The sequence below is a fragment of the Calidris pugnax genome, unplaced genomic scaffold (assembly GCF_001431845.1).
Source record: "Calidris pugnax isolate Ruff unplaced genomic scaffold, ASM143184v1 scaffold139, whole genome shotgun sequence".
NCBI classification, from domain to species: Eukaryota; Metazoa; Chordata; class Aves; order Charadriiformes; family Scolopacidae; genus Calidris; species Calidris pugnax.
In genome coordinates, this window is record NW_015090863.1 from 583,496 (window position 1) to 604,109 (window position 20,614).

General features: G+C 50.2%; 1 protein-coding gene across 1 annotated transcript in view; it reads right to left on the reverse strand.

Annotated features, from left to right (window-relative positions):
* The window catches only part of SGSM1 (small G protein signaling modulator 1), a 59,555-nt gene extending 38,992 nt beyond the window's left edge, over nt 1-20,563 (reverse strand). Inside the window, exons 1-3 of the mRNA XM_014944822.1 lie at nt 20,493-20,563; nt 20,345-20,388; nt 5,430-5,505 (exon numbers count right to left, since the gene is read on the reverse strand). Coding sequence (XP_014800308.1) covers nt 5,430-5,505; nt 20,345-20,388; nt 20,493-20,511 — 139 coding nt within the window. The 5' untranslated portion in view covers nt 20,512-20,563. The remainder of the gene's footprint in view (nt 1-5,429; nt 5,506-20,344; nt 20,389-20,492) is intronic.
* Nucleotides 20,564-20,614: the final 51 nt, after the last annotated feature.

Genomic DNA, 20,614 nt, shown 5'->3' on the forward strand with positions numbered 1-20,614 from the left:
AGCTCGACGCACCAGTCCCTCTCCTTTCTCTCTGGTGTGCTCACCACTCCAGCCACCATCATTAAGCTAGATGGAAGGACAGGAGGTAAAACCTCACAGAGGATGTATTTTAAGGCAGAGGACACCCCCACCTGGCCTTCAGGAAAACATCCTCGTCAGACACAAGACAACAAACAAGCATCTTCTGCAGGTAGGATAATTGCTCTGCTATGCAGACAAACAGGCTGACATTCTTCTCACAGCTTTCTTGAAGACTGGAGAGAAACAAAACAACTCCCTGAAGTTTTCCCTTCGGCTCAGTCTGAGGGATGGGAAAGGCTGGAAGAGGAGATTTTTGCCCCCTGGTCCCCATGTGCTGGGATGGTCCAAGTGAGAAGGAGAAAGCTTCGGAGTGAGAGACTGGCACATCAAAGATTTCTAAAGCAGCAGAGGAAATGGGGCAAGCATTTTCCCCAAAAAAACTAAAGGCAATAGAGAACCTGGGGATAAACCACAGGCAACGCCAGCAGCTCAGTGTGGCTTGGGAGGTCCTACCAGCTCGGTGGTGACTCCCTGCAGCTAGTGCTCAGCAGTAAAGTCCCCATGCAAGGCTTTGCGTGACTCCCTGCGCTGGGTTCTGGCTGAAAGGCAGCCTCAAGGACTCACCAGACCACAGCGAGTAGCCAGAAAGCTCTGGCCACTTGTCTTCTGTCAGGCTCCTTGCCTGGGCAAGCAGCAACAGAGGAGCCCAGGGAGCTGGCTCTGCTGGTGATGGGAGCCAGCGATGACTCCACAGAAAGACACGCACACGTACAGGCTCCACCGGCAATCTGTTTGCCAGAGTCCCCTGGGAGGGCTCAGGATGGATGCCTAGTGTCAAACACAGACTTATTAAACAGGCTGATCAAAGCACTGGAAAATTACACAGACCCACAGTCCTGCAGGCTATCAATCTGGGTCTGACAACAAGCTTTCTGGCACCCTGGCACCCCTCTTTCCCCAGGAAGGCGCTGCAGAGCCTTCCCTGCCGCCGCCGATTCGCCTCTCGCTTGGAAAAGCAATTTTTCCTACAGCTGAACAACTCTACGGAGACATTAAAAAAGGTAGTTCATGCAGATCCATCAACAGCAGCTCCCAGGGCTGAGAGATGCTCTCATTATCTCTGCCCTGCTTAGTGCCATGCCCGAGTTCACCGCCGAGCAGGCAGGGCAGGCGTGCAGCATCTCAGGGGCTGTGAGACACGTCCTGGACTAAAAAAAAAAGGCAGAAAAGCAACGCATTTGGGACAGCCAAGTCCTGCTCACCCACCCAAAACCAAACACTCGGAGCCGCTGGATGGGTACCATCCAGTTTTTAACCAAAGCCCTGCACAAACCCTCCTGAAACCCAGAGATGCTACAAATAGCACGGATGGGTCTTCTAGTTTTTAACCAAAGCCCTGCACAAACCTGAAGCCCGGAGATGCTACAAATAGCACGGATGGGTCTTCCTACCTGTCCCGATCTGCAGCTGCAAAGTAAGACCACACTGCTTCATGGCTTTGGGACCAAATGCAAGACCACCCAGCTTTCCTCACACACACTGAAATCACCCCGCATCCCTTCAGTCATTTGTTCATTTGTACGGCCAGTCCATGACACCTCCCTGCCAGCCGGGGAGCAGAGGAGGGAGAAAACCCACACTGGAGAAAAGCCTTCCAGCATGCTCCAGCAAGATGTCCTCAATGCCATAGCCCAAACCCCTCCAAAACACTACTCCTGCTGGCAAAACTACATACAAGTGTGGAGTCTCCATAGGGAAATCTCTCCCTGTGCTCTCCCAAGGGCTCAGAGGTTTGAGGGCATGAACTAAGAGCACCCTGTCCATGCCAAATGCATCCTACCTGTCCCGATCTGCAGCTACAAAGTAAGACCACACTGCTTCATGGCTTTGGGACCAAATGCAAGACCACCCAGCTTTCCTCACACACACTGAAATCACCCCGCATCCCTTCAGTCATTTGTTCATTTGTACGGCCAGTCCATGACACCTCCCTGCCAGCTGGGGAGCAGAGGAGGGAGAAAACCCACACTGGAGAAAAGCCTTCCAGCATGCTCCAGCAAGATGTCCTCAATGCCATAGCCCAAACCCCTCCAAAACACTACTCCTGCTGGCAAAACTACATACAAGTGTGGAGTCTCCATAGGGAAATCTCTCCCTGTGCTCTCCCAAGGGCTCAGAGGTTTGAGGGCATGAACTAAGAGCACCCTGTCCATGCCAAATGCAGGTATAATGGTAGGTTCTTTTTTAACCTTATGATTTTTGAGCCCAGTTTATAACTTACTATTATCACTGCAAACAGACACTGTGAAGAGATTCTCCCCTATTCTTAAGGATATAACCTATGGCAGAGACACACAGTGCAGGGGACGTTCATAACTTACTTCCTGTCATCACTGCAAACAGACACTGTGAAGAGATTCTCCCCTATTCTTAAAGTTTATAACTTACTATTATCACTGCAAACAGACACTGTGAAGAGATTCTCCCCTATTCTTAAGGATATAACCTATGGCAGAGACACACAGTGCAGGGGATCTGGGCAGCTGCACCCAGGAAAGGAGGGAGTTTTGATTCTTGGCAAAAGACTGAGGATCTGGAGGGTGGCCTGGCAGGATCCAAACCACTCAGGGGTTGAGCACAAAGGCAGCCTTAGCACTGATGTGGACAGCAAACCCCTCGGCTCAGGCAGACCCCCAGCCCTGCTGCTGGCTCTCCATCAGCCTCCCAGGGCAGCACGAACGTGACAGATGCCAACTCCTGTTTGTCTGCTTCAAACCCTTCCCTTGCAGGCAAAACAGGGCGCTTGCCCTTTCCTGCCAGACCACTGGTCTCATCAGAAGGGGTTTGCGGTACGTTGGCTGCACAGAGGATGAGGAGGGGCTCACTGAGGAAGGCAGCTCTCCCCAGAGAAAAGGGCAGCTCTGCCTACCCAGAGCCAGCCTCGCAGCACGCTCTGCTTGTCAGGGAAAAGAGGTTATTTATAAGCTCGCCCAGCTCATGGAGAGCCACAACACCAAGGAAGGTACACACACCATTCCACTGAGAGAGCAACAGCAGAAGGTGTAGACACCACAAGCCAGTGAAAGTGCAGCAACATCATTAAGAAGCCAGAAGGAACCAACGAGCCCTTCGTGCCTGGATGCCTCAGCTCCGTGTGGTAGGAGGCTATAAATAATTCCAGGCTGCGAAGCCTCGTGCTGCACAGAAAAGCAGAGAATGAGTCACACCTTGAAGTCTGTTCTGCTCTTTCGATGCCACTCGGTTGAGAGCATACAAAGGCACACAGGCCTGAAACAAGCATCTGCATCTATTTCACACAAGGGCCCAGGAGTAAAGGGAGAAGGCAGCCCATTTGCTCTCCAAAAAGGAAAAGAAAAAAGGACCTCACAGCTCCCTTCTCTTTTTTTGTGCCTGTGGATGCTACAACCTTACTCAGTGGCGACAGTGCCGCACGAGCCTCCTCGGAGCAACTTCTTCAAAAGCTGCTTGTCATCACTTCTGTCATTTTCTTCCCAGCCTCTAAATTAGCAAGCTGCCCTTCAGCTATTTGCAAACGGAGGAGGGCTGCTTCCCCTCCGCAGCGTTCGCTCAGCAGCAGCCACATGGCCCCGCTCTGGGTCCATGGAAGCACAGACGGCTGTAACTGAGCAAAAATCCCTGCTGAGAACCACAGGCAGCACCATACAGGTTGCCCACCCCCTTACCTGGAAGCCAGGGCTCGTGGTGTCAGAGCAGAGAGGTTCCCTGGCACTTCAGGGCTGAGCCACTTGGTGGAGTTTCTTCCTTTGCTCTTTAAACTTGCTTGTCCAAGGACCCCGTGAGGTCCAGATCTCCATCTCAAACCCCCAATGCCAAGCAGACACCCCGCACTCGCCCAGGCTCCTCAGCTCACAGGAGCAATGACTCCCCTTGCAGCCATGGTGGGCTTCCAGGAGGGACCACAGGGCTGGCTGGCTGTCACCTGGGGAGGAGAGGTGGCAGCAAACAGCAAGCCACAGGTAAAACTGGCACGTAGCTCTCCTGGCAGCTGGTAACAATCTCTCTTAAGACCCTTTCAGCAGTATTGTTTGCAGGGGACAACCAGCCCCCCTCCCTTAACACTGCTTCTTAACCTTAGGGAAGGTTTGTCAGCAGCTCCGTGCCCTGCAGAAAGGGATACAGCCTTCTCCAGCCCCCAGGAGCCTTCTCCAGCCCCCAGGAGCCTGGGCTCACCAGCCCCACCATGCTTTACCCCATGGCAGCCACAGTTTGGGCTGCCACAAACATTGCTGCTCCACACGCTCCTCCCGGGGATGCGCCGAGCTCTGCACCAGGCAGGGTGCTGAGCCCCAGCCTCAAACTCATGACACGTGCCACCAGGAACAAGGCTGCTCTCTCCTGCTCCTCACTACCCTTTGGGATACAAATACTCCTCCTCTCCTGCCCCACAGTCCTTGCCCAGAGTGCCCCCGGCACGTATCGCAGACAGAAACCCAACAGCTCTTCAAGGTGCTGCTTCTTAACCTGAGATTTTGATGAACACATTCTGAAACGCTTCCACATTTACAAAACTGTCACACCAGCAGGAAAAAACCACACGCTCCTCCCGGGGATGCGCCGAGCTCTGCACCAGGCAGGGTGCTGAGCCCCAGCCTCAAACTCATGACACGTGCCACCAGGAACAAGGCTGCTCTCTCCTGCTCCTCACTACCCTTTGGGATACAAATACTCCTCCTCTCCTGCCCCACAGTCCTTGCCCAGAGTGCCCCCGGCACGTATCGCAGACAGAAACCCAACAGCTCTTCAAGGAGGTTTTTAAAAAAACACCTTGCTGAGATTTTGATGAATGCATTCTGAAACACTTCCACGTTTACAAAACTGTCACACCAGCAGGAAAAAAAAACAGGTGAAAAAAGCAGGTTCAGTGAAGAGCACAGCTGCCAGAAAACAAGCCCAAACCCTGCACAATATCAGAGCAGATCTTCCACAAACTCCACTTAAAATTCTTTAGCAGCCTCCAGCCTCTCTGCTCCTGCACTCATGCAGACTGAAGATTCCTTTCCAGAAATTCCTATTCCATAACAGCAAAGAAGTCTTTGGACTGAGCAGACTTTCTGTTGAATCAATTCTCAAGGGAATTGGAAAAAAAAAATATTATTTCTAGTATTTCTTAAGTGACCGCACACATTGCCAACATCCTTCTCTCTTTTGACACATCTCAATATATTTTAAGCACAGAGCAAAGGCCCCAGGGACGCAGAGCGCTGCCAGAACAACTCATCCTCTGGCACTAATCACCCTCCGAGCTCCAGCACAAGGCCCTGGAGCTGGAGTGTGTTCCCAGGAACCACGTGTCCCACAGCCCCACTGCCAGGCAGGAAAACTGGGGGCTCCAGCCCCCCAGTTCACACCAACATCCAGAGACTCACCACAGAAGGAGATGATGTGGCTGCTGTCCTCATGCACAAACTTCCTCGTCACCGCCTCCTCCATGATCTGCTTCACCTGTTGAACAGAAGAGGGAAAATGTTGAATTTCAGCCATAAACCGGAACGAGGAGACCTGCAGTGGTCCGAGCACCAGATGCTCTGCTTGCTCCACATCTGTAAGGAACCCTCCTCTGCTGTCTGAGTTCTCTAATCGCCCCAAATGGCACACGAGGTCTCATGGAGCATCTCTGCACCTTTGCTTGCCAAGCAACACCAGCTATTTCAAAAAGCCAGGTAATAAAAAAAAAGGATGTTTTGGTTTTGACAAACTTCAAAGTAGGAAAACTGCAAGCAGAGAATTAACTGGAGGAATCAAGCATCATTTAGATAAAAGGCATCTTAATAATAGAGTATTGTCATATTCTTTCATTTTATGGGGATTTGACAAATTCCATGTGACATAGCTGTCCCAGATGACTGTAACTATCCATTATTGCCAAGTTAATGATCACCTGGCACCAAATGTGACCAGAAATGCTATTTGCATAGCAATGCAATCAGTGCTGCCCTCCGACTGCCTGAGTCTGTACTGCTCATGGCACATTACTGGCACTCATTTCAGTGCAATTAATCCAAAGGAAGCTGTCGTGTAGGTTGCACATCAGGGCTGCAGTGACGGGAGGAAAACAAATAGGAAACCACATAAATGACAAGCATAATTGTTTTGCAGACACAAGATGGGAGGGGAGACCTGCAGGTAAGTGAGCTGCACAGGACAGACTCAGAGAAGCCCCCAGGACTGCCTGGAAGTAGCTCAGAGGAGCCTGAGGAGTCAAAAAACTATCGGAGCAAGAAATCCAAGTACTCCTAGCACTGCTGCTCTTCCTCTAGTACCTGTCCCCCCCAGCAGTGACACTGCCCAGCTCTTCCCCTCCCACTGAGAGCATCCTCTTTGTAGAATACGGACCCCTCAGACCTTTGTTGGGGATACAGCAAGGCCACCCTGCAGGTGCTAATGAACTCATGGAGCATTAAAGGTCTCTGTAACACATCCCCTCGGAGCCAGCAGGTACAACACACTGCTGTGGGACTGGCTCCTCGTGGCTCAGTTTTAGCAGCTCCAACAGAAGAGGATTATCCTGCAGGGCTCACCCTTCCCATGGCACCAGCAGACCCCACAGCCCTACCCGAGCCGGGTCACAGCTCCCCAGCCCACGCTTCCCACACAGCCTCTGGTGTTTCCTTGGTATTTTAGAGCTAGAAAACTGGACTGGACCAAGCTTTGTTCCAACCATACACAGCAGCTGCAGGTTACAAAGTTGAGTCACTATCAAAGAGGATTTTTTTTAAAGTGCCTTGATTTCCTATTTCTGACAATCAGCTTCTGATGCACATTGCCAGTAGAGTATCCCCTGTTGGAAGCACGTTGTCCTCCTTCTATAGCTCCTGGAAGCTCCCTTGCTGATGTGCTGAACTCAGATATTCTCTACAAGGAGGGCACTGATGAGAACATCAAAACACAGGCTGCTGTGTAATGGTTCTGGGCACCTCAACCAACCTCGTGCTCCCAACAGAAATTATTTCTCCCAGTGCCCACAGACTGGGGGAATGCTGCTGGGGGTGCTCTGATTTTCGGGGTGGGATTGCACATGAAACGTCCATAAAGCTGGATGATGTGGAGGAATACGGTCCTGTGACCAGGGCCAAAGCACTGCCAGGGGAAATCACAGCAGCTCTGAGAGCTACCCAGGCTCTCAAGCAACATCTCCATTTGCCCCCACACCTCGTTAGGACACAGGAGGTGCATGTGTGAGAGGTGGAGATACTGCTCAGGGGGTTTTGAGCCTGGCTCAGAAAGTGCCAGAGAAGTAGGTGTTATTAATGAAGGAGGCAGCCCCTGATTGACGGCCCCATAAACCGCCCTAAGCTCTGTCATCCAAATTGCTTCCTCAACACCGTACCCACCACAGCCTTGCCAGCTCATGCCAGACCACCACAGGGTCTGCCATCCCTCCGTCTGTCCCCCCATCACCCCAGAGCCCTGGTACAATCACCTTCCCAGGCAGACCCCAGCTGTACTGCTCCAGAGGTGCCCAGCCTCGTACAGCCAGTGGCAGTGACTTCCATCCCCAGCTGTCACCCCCACAAAATCTGTGAAATCTGCAAAAATCCAGCTGAATATTTGGTCCTGAAATGTTCCCTTCCTAACCATTTTGCCTTCTAAAGACAAAGCTGCCAGCCTGCCCAGATCTCATCTTCTAGTGCCTCTATAACATCTTGCTTTTCACTCTTTGGTTTCAGAAAATGCCAGGGAAAGGGTTCATGGTGCAGAGACGTGGGCGTAAGAGAGGCTCTGCTTATCAAGATGTTCCCTCTGAAGGCACAGGGAAGAGGAAGAAAACAGAAGGTCAAGACTTGGTTTGCAAGCAAACCTTGCATGCAGGAGAGACCTTTAATGGCATCATTTGGGGAATTAAACTCCTTTGCAAGACATAATCAAGGTCAGTTATGCAGAGCGGACGGCTCAATAAAAGGAAATCCTTTTACGAATATGGATTAAGCAAAAAGTCGTACCAAAAGCATCTCTCTGGATGTCACAGCCATGGGGTCAGCTCCCTGTGCTGCTCCAGCTGCCGGGTGACTAACAGAGCCCGTTCCTGACCCTGGGGGGAGCAGGGCTGGCAAGCTGATTTCCGTGAGCTGACAGTGAGTCAGGAAATTACAGCAGAGAATGTCACTGAGACGAGGACCTGGGGACTGGAGGTGGCTCAGAGCACTGGGAAGTTCCCCTGGGCACGGCGTGATGGAGCTCCTGCAACTCCTGCTCAGAGCAGCGACTCCAGCTACAGGAACACCCCAAGAACAGAGGGTCTGCTTCCAGAGACCCACACAAAAGCTTCCTCCTGTCTCAGGGCTTTATTGTGACAAGTGGCCAAAAACTGCACTTGAGCTTTATCAGGGCAGGTGAGTTTAGCCAACACATCTTTTCATCACATCCAACGTATGGTTTTGCCCGTGGTACCACTGCCGCATCCTGAGCGCCACAGACAGGGAAAGCTGCAATCCTCACTCTGGCTCCAGCAGTGTTTTATTTTAAACTTCCCCAACAGAAGGAACACTGTGAAACAGAAATGGGGACAGAGCAAGTGCCAGCAACAGGGAAGGAGTCCCTCTCTGCTGTGCTATAGACCTCAGCTGCAGTGGTGAATTAGAGATGGGAAGCAGCACCTCTCCTCCACATGCAACTAGGTGCACACCAGAACAGAGTTCCTCCTTCTCCTCCTCCTGATGTTACAACACAGACATGTCAACCCCTCCTTTAGAAACCCTGTTGTGTCCAAGAACCACCACTGATCACCCCCTCATCGCCTTGGGGCACTCAGGGATTCCCCCAAAATTAGGCTCTCCCTGCAGGTGGAGCTGCCTTTGCCCAGACAGCTCATGGTCCTCACCTGGCCAGGCTAAGCTTCCTCCGGCAGCAGGTCATGGGCACTTCCTTCCTCACATATCCACCTAATCTTCTAGAAAATATTAGCATGTAGATATAAAATGTACCCTCACAGTGACAGTGGTCTGCTCCTGGTCCCAGGGGCTTGTTTCTGCCTCCCTGCTCCTCCCGGCAGATGCAGATATCACTTTAAAAAAAATATTTAGGGATTTTAAAACTCCAATCAGGTCATCAGTTCTCAGGATCTGAAATTTCTTCTACAACATTGTGATGAGGAACCACCAGGGAACTCAGTCTCTCCAAGAATCACCCAAAAGCATAAACTGAGAATCTGTATTTTAAACCCCTAAACCACACTCGGGAATTAATACACACAGTTTGTTACCAGCTTCTGACTCAAATGAAGAGCATATTCAAATTAAAGCGATATTTATTCAAATATTTGTCAGCCACCTTAAGTGCAAGCCGCTGTCTTGTTGCTGTGATGGTGAACAACATTGTGATGAGGAACCACCAGGGAACTCAGTCTCTCCAAGAATCACCCAAAAGCATAAACTGAGAATCTGTATTTTAAACCCCTAAACCACACTCGGGAATTAATACACACAGTTTGTTACCAGCTTCTGACTCAAATGAAGAGCATATTCAAATTAAAGCGATATTTATTCAAATATTTGTCAGCCACCTTAAGTGCAAGCCGCTGTCTTGTTGCTGTGATGGTGACACCTACAGCAGGACTGCCATCCGTGGGGCAGGGACCATCTGGTCACCCAGTGCCCGTGGAGCCACCAGCACAGCAGGATCCGGCTCCAACCCGGTGTCTTGGTGCCAACACAGCACAACCAACCTGCACTCTCAAGGCACACAACAAAAAAACCTTCCAAGGGACACAGTTCAGTGGAAAATTACTCATTAAAAGAAAAAAAATAATAACTGTTCTGTATTGACTGAGGTTATCACACTAAACAAAATAAATCAAAGATATCTAAAGCAATAGAAGTGGAAAGGGCACTGCAACAAGGGCACTCACCTGACACGAAGGGCTAGAGGAGATCAGGAGCAGCCTTACAATAAATAGAAAGCTCCAACAGGTAGATACAGTCTCCTAACAGAAAATAAATGTTATACCAAGAAGGTTTTCACAGAATCATATGGTGTTGGAAGGGACCTCTGGAGATCATCTAGTCCAACCCCCTGCCAAAGCAGGTCCACCCAGAGCAGGTCCCACAGGAACGTGTCCAGGTGGGGTTTGAATGTCTCCAGAGAAGGAGACTCCACCACCTCCCTGGGCAGCCTCTTCCAGGGCTCTGCCACCCTCAAAGTGAAGAAGTTCCTCCTCATGTTTAGGTGGAGCTTCTTATGTTCAGGTTTGTGCCTGTTACCTCTTGTCCTGTCCCTGGGCACCACTGAAAAAAGACTAGCCTTTGACACCCACCCTCGAAGTATTTATAGGCATTGATCAAATCCCCCCTCAGTCTTCTCTTTTCCAGACTAAAAAGACCCAAGTCCCTCAGCCTTTCCTCATAAGAGAGATGCTCCAGGCCCCTTTTGTTTTCAAACAAAACAATCTAATACTTGCCCATAAACAGACACAGCTGGCATCTATGGCACAGCTCCAACCCAGAAAACCCCCAAAGTCCCCAACAGATCTCCTAAGCTGTTGTCTGCAGACCCCAAAGGACTCTCCTACTTGGACCCCAGCCCCTCCACAGCCAGCTGGGGCCACAAATGCCACTGCAGCAGCATCCATCTGTCGTGGTGCTTCCACATCCTCTCTGGAAAACGGGTTTGTGACACTGCGGGGATGGAGAACGTCAACTAACCCATGTTTGGCTCACTCCACAGAGAAGACTTGAACAGCCTCTAAATACGCCGCACTCCAGCATTTTAATGCTAATTCTCATATTGTAGCCAGAACAATCTCAACAAATGAAGCTGCCCACTCTTTTATCTACAGCCAGTCTAAGGAAAATGAGATGTTTGCTCCTCTTTTATTAGAAAGGAAATTAAAACAGCAACTAATGATTTAGCTGTAGGTAAACTCGAGAGGAATATCACAAAGTATTCCACAGCAACGAAGCCCTTCTCCGGGCTCCAGCTGTGAGCCCAGGACAAGTCACCCCCTGCTCTGGGAGAAGAGGGTGACAGGGACACCCCACCACAAAGGTGCCCACACAAACTCAAGAGCATTAATTGCAGTTCCAAAAATACAACAGAAGACAGACTAGTCTCGACATCACCATCTGAATCACTGCCTCGTGCATGAACAAGCCAGCTAGTCCTTCTTTGCTTCACGTGCAGGTCTCAATTACAAGGAAAACAATTTTTTTTACCTCCTTGCCCTATCTTCAAAACAGGACCCAAGACCTACAGGCATTGAGAAGGGGCCTTGGGTCATGGCACTCATCAGGGGCATCAGGTCTCCCAGCACACCCACTTCACCACAAGGATTTGAGCCTTCAAAAATAAATGAAACCAGAACTTTAACTACCCAACAGCCCCCAGATCCCGAAGAGGGATGCAGGCTTAGATCTCTGCTACAAAATTCCCAGGGTTATGCTTCATCTCAAGGTCCAATTTTCCCGTAACAGCTCCATATCCGTACCCAGTCCCAGCTGTCATTTACATTGGTGGAACAAGCCAAATATTATGGCAGTTACAACAACCACCGAGGTGCAGAGATGAGGAGCCAACCAGTAACTCTGGATTTAATTAATCTAAGGCAATATTGACTCACAACTCTTTTTTACCTGGCTGGCCTTTTCCAGGCTAGTCACTATACAACCTGTAATCCAAACTATTCAGTGATGTTTACAGTCACAATTTTCCCTGCTGTGCTTCTTGCAAAGCCTTTCGCTGGTTTTTAAGGCATCTGTATTGAAGCACAACCTCTCCCATGTATTTGGCCATGCTTGGAGCTCCGTGGAACTGTTTACAGCAAGCCAGATGCAAACGGAGTCCTCGGCTTGATCCACTTCCCAGTCCTGTTTCAAGGTGGAGCTCGGTCCCTTTGCCAAAAGGGCTGCAGAATCATGAGCTCTGTGCCATATGGCTGCGGTGACAATCCCTGGCATGAGCCTGTTTGCCAGACCCAGCCTCAGGGGTCCTGGAGACAGGATCCTGGAAGATCATTGAATGGTTTAGGTTGGAAGGGACCTAAAAGATCATCCAGTTCCAACCACCCCTCCCACCAGACCAGATTGCTCCAAGCCCCCTCCAACCTGGCCTTGAACCCCTCCAGGGATGGGGCAGCCACAGCTTCTCGGGGCAACCTGGGCCAGGCTCTCACCACCCTCACAGCAAAGAAGTTCTTCCTGTGATATCTCATCTCAATCTCTCCTCTTTCAGTTTAAAACCATTCCCCTTTGTCCTATCACCCCAATCCCCAAACAAGGGTCCCTCCCCATCTCTCCTGGAGCCCCTTTAGGGACTGGAAGGGTCTCCAAGGTCTCCCCAGAGCCTTCTCTTCTCCAGGCTGAGCCCCCAAACTCTCTCAGTCCGTCCTCCCAGCAGAGGGGCTCCAGCCCTCCCAGCATCTCCATGGCCTCCTCTAGCCCCACTCCAACAGGTCCATGTCCTTCTGCTGTTGGTGGCCCCAGAGCTGGAGGCAGCCCTGCAGGGCGGGGTGTTCTCCCCAGAGCAGAGCAGAGGGGCAGAATTGGGGTCCTCCCCAGAGCAGAGGGGCAGAATCCCCTCCCCTCCGTTACCTCTGAACATCCATCTCTGCATGGGATGTCAGGGATTTGGGTGGGATGAGATAATACAACACTGGAGCTGCACTGCCTGTATCCTCTCAGACTCCATCTAGGAGGGCAACGTGTCGTTCAAGTCTCCACACTAAAATCTCAGTGCTTTTCCTTTCCATGAACTTGTTCAATCTGCTTTTCTACATGTTAAAAAAAAAAACAACCAACCAAAACTAAACCAAAAAACCCCAAAACACCAAACCACAGCAAAACCCCCTCCACATTGATGATACAGGCTTTAAACTCCATTGGCTTTCATATGTTCGTTTCTCAAATTCTTTAATGAGCTGGTGTTTCCTCATTCTCACTGCAGTATTTAAGCGCTGCTTTGATTATGTATTTGGAAGTTAATTCCAGCACTTAAAAAAATCCCATTTTACATGTAAGTTCTGGCGCAACACCTCCATGTGGGCACTCGGAGCATTTCTTTAATTGCTTCTCTGAATCAAGGTCTCTTTCCAGGAATAAGCTCTGGTTGAGCTCGACAGGAAACTGTTTCCGTACACTGTGTAAGACTTGTCCATGAAGCACTACGGTATTATCACCTCTCAGGTATTATAAAATGCTGAAGGATCACTTTGTGAAGCAGATGCAATATTAAGACAATCCTAGGCATGTTTGTATTCGCAAGGACAAACACAATTCACCTGCTCCACAGCTCCAGGGGTCACACTGCAGGGCTTTGCCACCAGCAAACATTTCCCGGCAGAAAGGCGAGGCTGGTTTCCATAGAGTAATGGCATGGTTTGAGTTGGAAGGGACCTTAAAGAGGTATTATCACCTCTCAGGTATTATAAAATGCTGAAGGATCACTTTGTGAAGCAGATGCAATATTAAGACAATCCTAGGCATGTTTGTATTCGCAAGGACAAACACAATTCACCTGCTCCACAGCTCCAGGGGTCACACTGCAGGGCTTTGCCACCAGCAAACATTTCCTGGCAGAAAGGCGAGGCTGGTTTCCATAGAGTAATGGCATGGTTTGAGTTGGAAGGGACCTTAAAGATCATCTCATTCCACCCTCCTACCCTGGGAAGGGACATCTCCCACCAGACCAGGTTACTCAAAGCCACGTCCTTGAACCCCTCCAGGGATGGGGCAGCCACAGCTTCTCTGGCCAACCTGGGCCACCACCCTCACAGCAAAGAATTTCTTCCTAATATCTCATCCAAATCTCTCCTCTTTCAGTTTAAAACCATTACTCCTCATCCTATCACTCCACTCCCTGATCAAGAGTTCCTCCCCAGCTTTCCTGTAGGTCTGCTTTTGTCCCTGGCTCTTTGGTTGGCTTGTACCAAAGGTGGCTCAGTGTCCAGCCCCAGGACACAAAGATATTACCCCAAACCCCAAGTCCTCTACTTCTGGATCATCCATTCCAGTGCCCACAGAAGTCTCCGGGGACAGTGGATATTAAAAACAGTACATCCAGTCACACGTCCTGCACTGCAGCTAAAAGGCACCTTTCCAGCTAAAACAGAACTTCTCAGCCCAGTATCTCTCACAAACCAGATTTATCTTCTCATTTGAAAACATTTTCGCTTTAGCCGACACAGCTACGACATCCTTTTCTAGCAGATTCGTTTCTAAAATTCACATTATCAAACCCAGTGCTGCAAGAGGCAGTTTCTCACCTTTCCAGCAAGACACCCCCTGATTATTCCAGGTGCCAGCCAGGCTTTCCCAGCACCATCACAAGCAGCAGCCGAGCTCTGCCATTTATCTAAGAGTTTACAAGCCGACCATTAAATAATTCCAATTCATTGTGCTCCAGTCAGTTAAAACACCGCCAGCTTCAGAGTACAGGCACTATTTATACCCAGAGACTTCAGGGACTCTCAGCAGCCTCTTCGATGGACCAAGAGAGACCACAGTCCCCTTGCACTGCCAGGGGACAGCTCTCATGGCACGGTGACAGCTCTAATGGCACCAGACCCTCTACATGCACTTGTTTTTACAACCACTCGGCAGCTCCATATTCCTGCTGCCACAGAAACATTGATCGCAATCCTACCAACTGAGACCTTTGGCTTTTCTAAAAGTCTTCTTTAATTATTTATCACCGCTTACTTAATAAAACATAGCACTTTCTGCAGCTGGGGGTGCCATCCATGTGACACACGTGGGACTGTCAGGCCAGCCAGCAGAGCTTCCCCAGGAACCACGTGTGCTCACGGCTGGGAACCGGGCTGTGTCTCCTTGGGGGGTAAGGAGGAAGAAGGTGTTAAAGCATATAAACTCCCAATATTTGGACAGTTTGCTGGAAAAGAAATAAAATAGACATTAAAAGGGAAAGGTCCATAACGCAGCATTGTACCCTGGGGGAAACAGGAATGATCTCAGTGGCATGTGTTTGCTGACAGTATTTTGCACCACATTTCCTTCACAGGGCAGCAGCTTTTGGCCAAAAATCCACACACGCAATACTAATTTAAGATCACTTAAGATCATGTTATAGCCGGTTCTATTCCTGTTGTGCTTGTCAAAGGCAAATTTCCATGCCATCTGTTGGCACTGCTGGTACCGTTAGCTGTAAGACGCTCAATAAAGATGCTGCAAGATTTCAGGGAAAACTTTAGTCATTTCTCTGTTTTCAAGGCCTGATGTCAAAGCTTTACCCTGTTTCGCTCTGCGCCCATCACACCACAAAGCTTCTGTTTTCCAAAGCACTAAATGTTACGCTGACAAGCAATTTGGATTCAATTAGCAAACATGGCAAAGACTGACACTATTTTCACTGAAGCCAGGTGCAACTTCCAGCCCCAAATTGCTTTGAAGTCCCAAATCTGTACAAAAAAAACAGGTATTTCCATGGCAACGGCCAGGACGCCACAAGGAGAGGAGGATGACATTTTGGCAGCAGAGAGGAGAGGTTGGGTGAGGAGGAAGGAGGCTCCTCTCCTCTGCCACACAGATTGTCTCCCTGAACTTGGAGAAGGAAGATGAAGGAAGGAAAGAAGCAGCAAGAAGCCTGTCCTGGGTATGAGAGGTCCAGCCAGGGGTCTCTGGAGCATGAGAGCACTTCTGCACGCCACTGCTTTTATCTTCAAAAGGAGAGAAAATGGTCCCCAGCGATTAGTAATACTCCTTTTCAGAAGAGATCGATGCAGGCAATCGAGAAATGCTGCATTAAAGCCATCTGTTTACTTTTGATATAGGAACATCTGAAAAAGGCTGACCTGGGTGCTTGAGAGACATCAGAAGGTCCCTCTGCAAACAGCAGCTTTCATTACAAACCTGCAGCTTATCATCCTCATCTTCATTTTGCCTGAACAGTTTTGACAGCTACACAAAGGCCTTTTTAAAAAAAAAAAATTACAAAAAAATCGGCCTTAAGAACATTTAAGGCTCTCAACATTAATTTTTCAAATCCTAATAACATTAAATTAATTTACAATTTTCTACCCATCCAGAATGAAATAGCTGGCATTGACACCCGCAATCTGATATTTTGGAACCAGAGGCGTACAGACACGCTCCAGAAAAACAAACCCAAGCTGCAAAAAATATTGCTCTTATCAGTCCCTCTGCGTTATTTAAGCCACGAACCAGACAATATGGCTGCGGAGCGGGGGTGCTTCGTTTAAAGGGTGGGAGGAAGAGAGAGGGACTGTTGTCCCGATGACAGAAGATGACGGAATTAGTCAACAGCTACATAGCGACAAGCATTCCAGCTATTCAAAAAAATAAGCACTATATCCCATAGGAGAGCACAGGGCATCGGCAAGCAAGGCTGCGGTCAATCAATAATGGTTTTTAAAAGAAATTCTAAGAACAGGCAGCAAAATGCTCAATACTGGCACAACGGTTATTGAGGAGTAAAAGACTTAAAGCTACTTGCTGAGCGGCAAGTTAAATATAAACTAAGTTGCTGCAGAAGAATAAGCAAGAGGACTGTTTGCTTTCATATTCCCTTCAGCTTTTCACACAACTCCTTTTCCAGGCATGGTGAAGTACAGCCTGCATTTCACGGGTAACACCTGCTTCCCCACCTATTTTTGTATGCCATGCAATTACCTGGAGGTAATCAAAAACACACTACAGGATTCTCCTCCATTAAAAATGAAACTTGTAAAAGAAAGGGAGGAGCACAGGTTGCAAGAAGAGTATTTTCAGTTGAGAATCCAGCACCTTATAAACCTGGATATTTCAGGCTCTGAGTTTTTCAAGGAGCCTCATTCCAACTGATAAAAACTCTAAAAAAAAGAGAAAATCAGAGAGGATTTGGTTATGCTTCTTATGCTGCATAACAGGAAACAGGATTCCTCAGAAAGTCGTGTTCCCACTCCTTCCCTTGCAGTCTGCTGACAAATAGTCAATTTTGCAGCTTTCAGGATGAGTTTGATTTATTATAACCATATGGGAGATGGCGGCGATAGTACAACTCATTTCAACCTGCAAATCTTATTAAAAATAAAAATGCATCAACAATGGCAACAACCAAATATGGAAGTTCATTTGCTCATTGTGGTGCTTTAGGTAATTTCGGTTTATTGTTTATCTCCTTTGTCTAATTAGACCTTGAGTTCACAGTATTTTATTCCTTCAGTTATTGCTCTAGCATGACAGATGTTGTGTGGCTTCCCACGGCTGTCCCCAGTCTCGGTGGAGCTCACCTGCACTTGAGGACCTCAGCAGATCACACAGAGCCATGGCTGAAGCAAAAGCTGACATGGTCTAATAAGATGAAAATACATAATGGGGGGAAAGAAAAAAAAAAAACAAAGGAGATTTCTGCAGTTGGCCCTTTCTACTCCTCCTTGGAGTCTGCACAGGCTCCTGAATTATCATGAAGTCAGTGCAGGAGAGGAAGGAAAAACAAAAGCAAAATGGGCCTAACGAGCAGGGAGCACCAGGCAGAATGCCCCAGCAGGTCCCAATTTCAGAGATGTTGCTAAATAATGAGCTACATCACCTATGGGATCATGTTTCCCCAGGTGTTTTTAAATCTAACAGAACAAAATGCAGGTGGAGAGAGCTCAGAGCAGGGGTCTGACATGGAACTTCTCCCCCCACCCCATGTGGCTGTGAACAAACACCCCACCTCGCTGGACCAAAGCCCTGCCAGGTCTCACCACCTCCAGCAGGCACCGAGCTGGGAGCATCCCGAAGGAAAAAGCAACCACCCCACTGCCTGTGTGGGCAAAGAACCCAAATCCACACTGACGTCCTGAGCAACAAGACCACCAGAAAAAACAATCTCTGCTCTGCGTCAGCACTGCCCTTGCTAAGGGGCTGCTGGAGAGACACCAGACTGTCAAACACTAACGTCACGGCACCGCGATGTTGTGGTTCTTTAGGCAATTTCAGTTTATTGTTTATCTCCTTTGTCTAATTAGACCTTGAGTTCACAGTATTTTATTCCTTCAGTTATTGCTCTAGCATGACAGATGTTGTGTGGCTTCCCACGGCTGTCCCCAGTCTCGGTGGAGCTCACCTGCACTTGAGGACCTCAGCAGATCACACAGAGCCATGGCTGAAGCAAAAGCTGACATGGTCTAATAAGATGAAAATACATAGTGGGGGGAAAGAAAAAAAAAGGAGATTTCTGCAGTTGGCCCTTTCTACTCCTCCTTGGAGTCTGCACAGGCTCCTGAATTATCATGAAGTCAGTGCAGGAGAGGAAGGAAAAACAAAAGCAAAATGGGCCTAACGAGCAGGGAGCACCAGGCAGAATGCCCCAGCAGGTCCCAATTTCAGAGATGTTGCTAAATAATGAGCTACATCACCTATGGGATCATGTTTCCCCAGGTGTTTTTAAATCTAACAGAACAAAATGCAGGTGGAGAGAGCTCAGAGCAGGGGTCTGACATGGAACTTCTCCCCCCACCCCATGTGGCTGTGAACAAACACCCCACCTCGCTGGACCAAAGCCCTGCCAGGTCTCACCACCTCCAGCAGGCACCGAGCTGGGAGCATCCCGAAGGAAAAAGCAACCACCCCACTGCCTGTGTGGGCAAAGAACCCAAATCCACACTGACGTCCTGAGCAACGAGACCACCAGAAAAAACAATCTCTGCTCTGCGTCAGCACTGCCCTTGCTAAGGGGCTGCTGGAGAGACACCAGACTGTCAAACACTAACGTCACGGCACCGCGATGCATCAGCTGGTGGCACTTCACCAGGGCCGAAGGGCTTTCCCCATACATCACCTCTCTCCTTCAACCTTCACTTGTATTCACCAAACCTTTGTAACACTATGTTTATTTTACCAAAAAGCCAGCAAAAGAGCACGTCACAACCCTCCGCTCTCCTGCCTTCGGCACAAGCTGCACTTTCTTCCAGCCCCAGGAGGAAGAGCAGAGGGAGAAAAGGCCGGTACCGAATGCCAGCGTGGAAGATGCTCATGTGCAGTGACAGCCAGCGGAGGCCACCATGGTCTCGGGAAGGAAGCTCCTGTCCACTGGCTGAGTGGCTTAACTGGCACACTGATGGACAATCATCACACCGATGGGCAGCCCTCGCCTCTCATCCCCGTCAACGCAGAGTCTGCTGTTCTGTCTCTCTCCACACAGACAGACAGTAATAATGAGATGTCAGCTTTATCCAGGATGCTAAATAAATGTCATACCCTTTTTCTGGTTTAATAGCTGTTGCCAAGGCAACAAGTAGTATTCCTTACCACCACACCCGGCACAGGATTAAAGGTGGGAAGCGGTCTGGATGAATAGCCAAACATGCTGCGCTGTCACCCTCCCCAGACCTACCACCCATGGGTCTTGGTTATCCTGCTCCCAGCAGGGACACTCTACTTCCCAGAGCCCATAAGCTGGTTATCAAGATGCTTGTAAGACCAGAAACTAAAGGGTCACACATCACACCCACCAAAATCCCAGGAGAGGTGACCTTTTGGGACAGAGCACAGGCAGGAGATGACCATGGGGATCCAACGCTCCACCACACGGCAGAGCTCCCACAACGTTCATCCACTTCAGACTCCGCAGCCACCGAGAGGAGCCCACACAGGGACGACGTGGCAGAACTGTGGGACTCTCAGCTCCCCCGTCTACACCCACTCCCAGCTCACTGTGTTAACGCCACGCACGTTATAAACGCTAAACTCCGCACAGGTAGAAGGAGCTTGAGGCAGCTCAGCATCAAACGCAGCATCAAACTAACAGAGTTAAAGATGCCCGAGAAGAGAGACCAGAGCAGGCAGATGTGGACCGCCATCGCTCAGCACTGGCCACGCAAACACACATGTGCACGCTCCCCATTTTTCTCTTCAGGCTCCCCAACACCCGGCCAACGGGGGGTTTGCTGCAATGAGGGGCTCGTCCCACCTCCACACGGCACCCAAAGTCACCCCTTCTCCCCTGCCTGGGGGGAAAAGAAAAATGCCATGTTGTGAGGGCAGCTCTGCCCACAGGGACAGGCAATTTGCTAAAGGACATCGGGGTGCCAGGATCTGCCGGTGCTGCGGGGATGATGCTCCTCCAGCTCCTCAGGAAGCGGGGGGCAGCTGGAGCCCACCGGGCTCACGCTACCACCCGCTGCCCTGCTCGGGGCTGGGGTTCTTTATTTTTGGGGGGTGGGGGGGGATTCTATTAAATTCTATTAAATTCTCTGCAGCGTCTCCAGGAGGAGCCAGCGGGATGCTGCGGGAAGGCGAGCGCGGGGCCAGGGAGGGTCGCCGGGGGTCACCATCACCGGGGGTCACCGAGCAGAGACAGGGGCCGGGGGGCTTCTCCCGGGGGAGGGGGGGCACCGCGGTCCCGCACTCACCTCCTTCTTGACGGTGCGCAGCAGCCGCTGCCGGGTCTCCGCCTCTGTGGGGAGAAGAGGAGGGGGGAGAGGCCCGTTAGTCCGGTACCGGCCACACCGCCCACACCCCCGGCCCCACCGCCGCCGGCCCCCCGGTCTTCCTCCCTACCCGCCGGTGCCGCCGCCATGGCCGCTCCTCCGCTCCGCAGCGCCGGCAGACTGGCGGCCGGGCCGGGATGAACGGGCCGCACCGCCCAACCGCGCCCGCCGGGGAGGGGCCGCCGCCGCCGC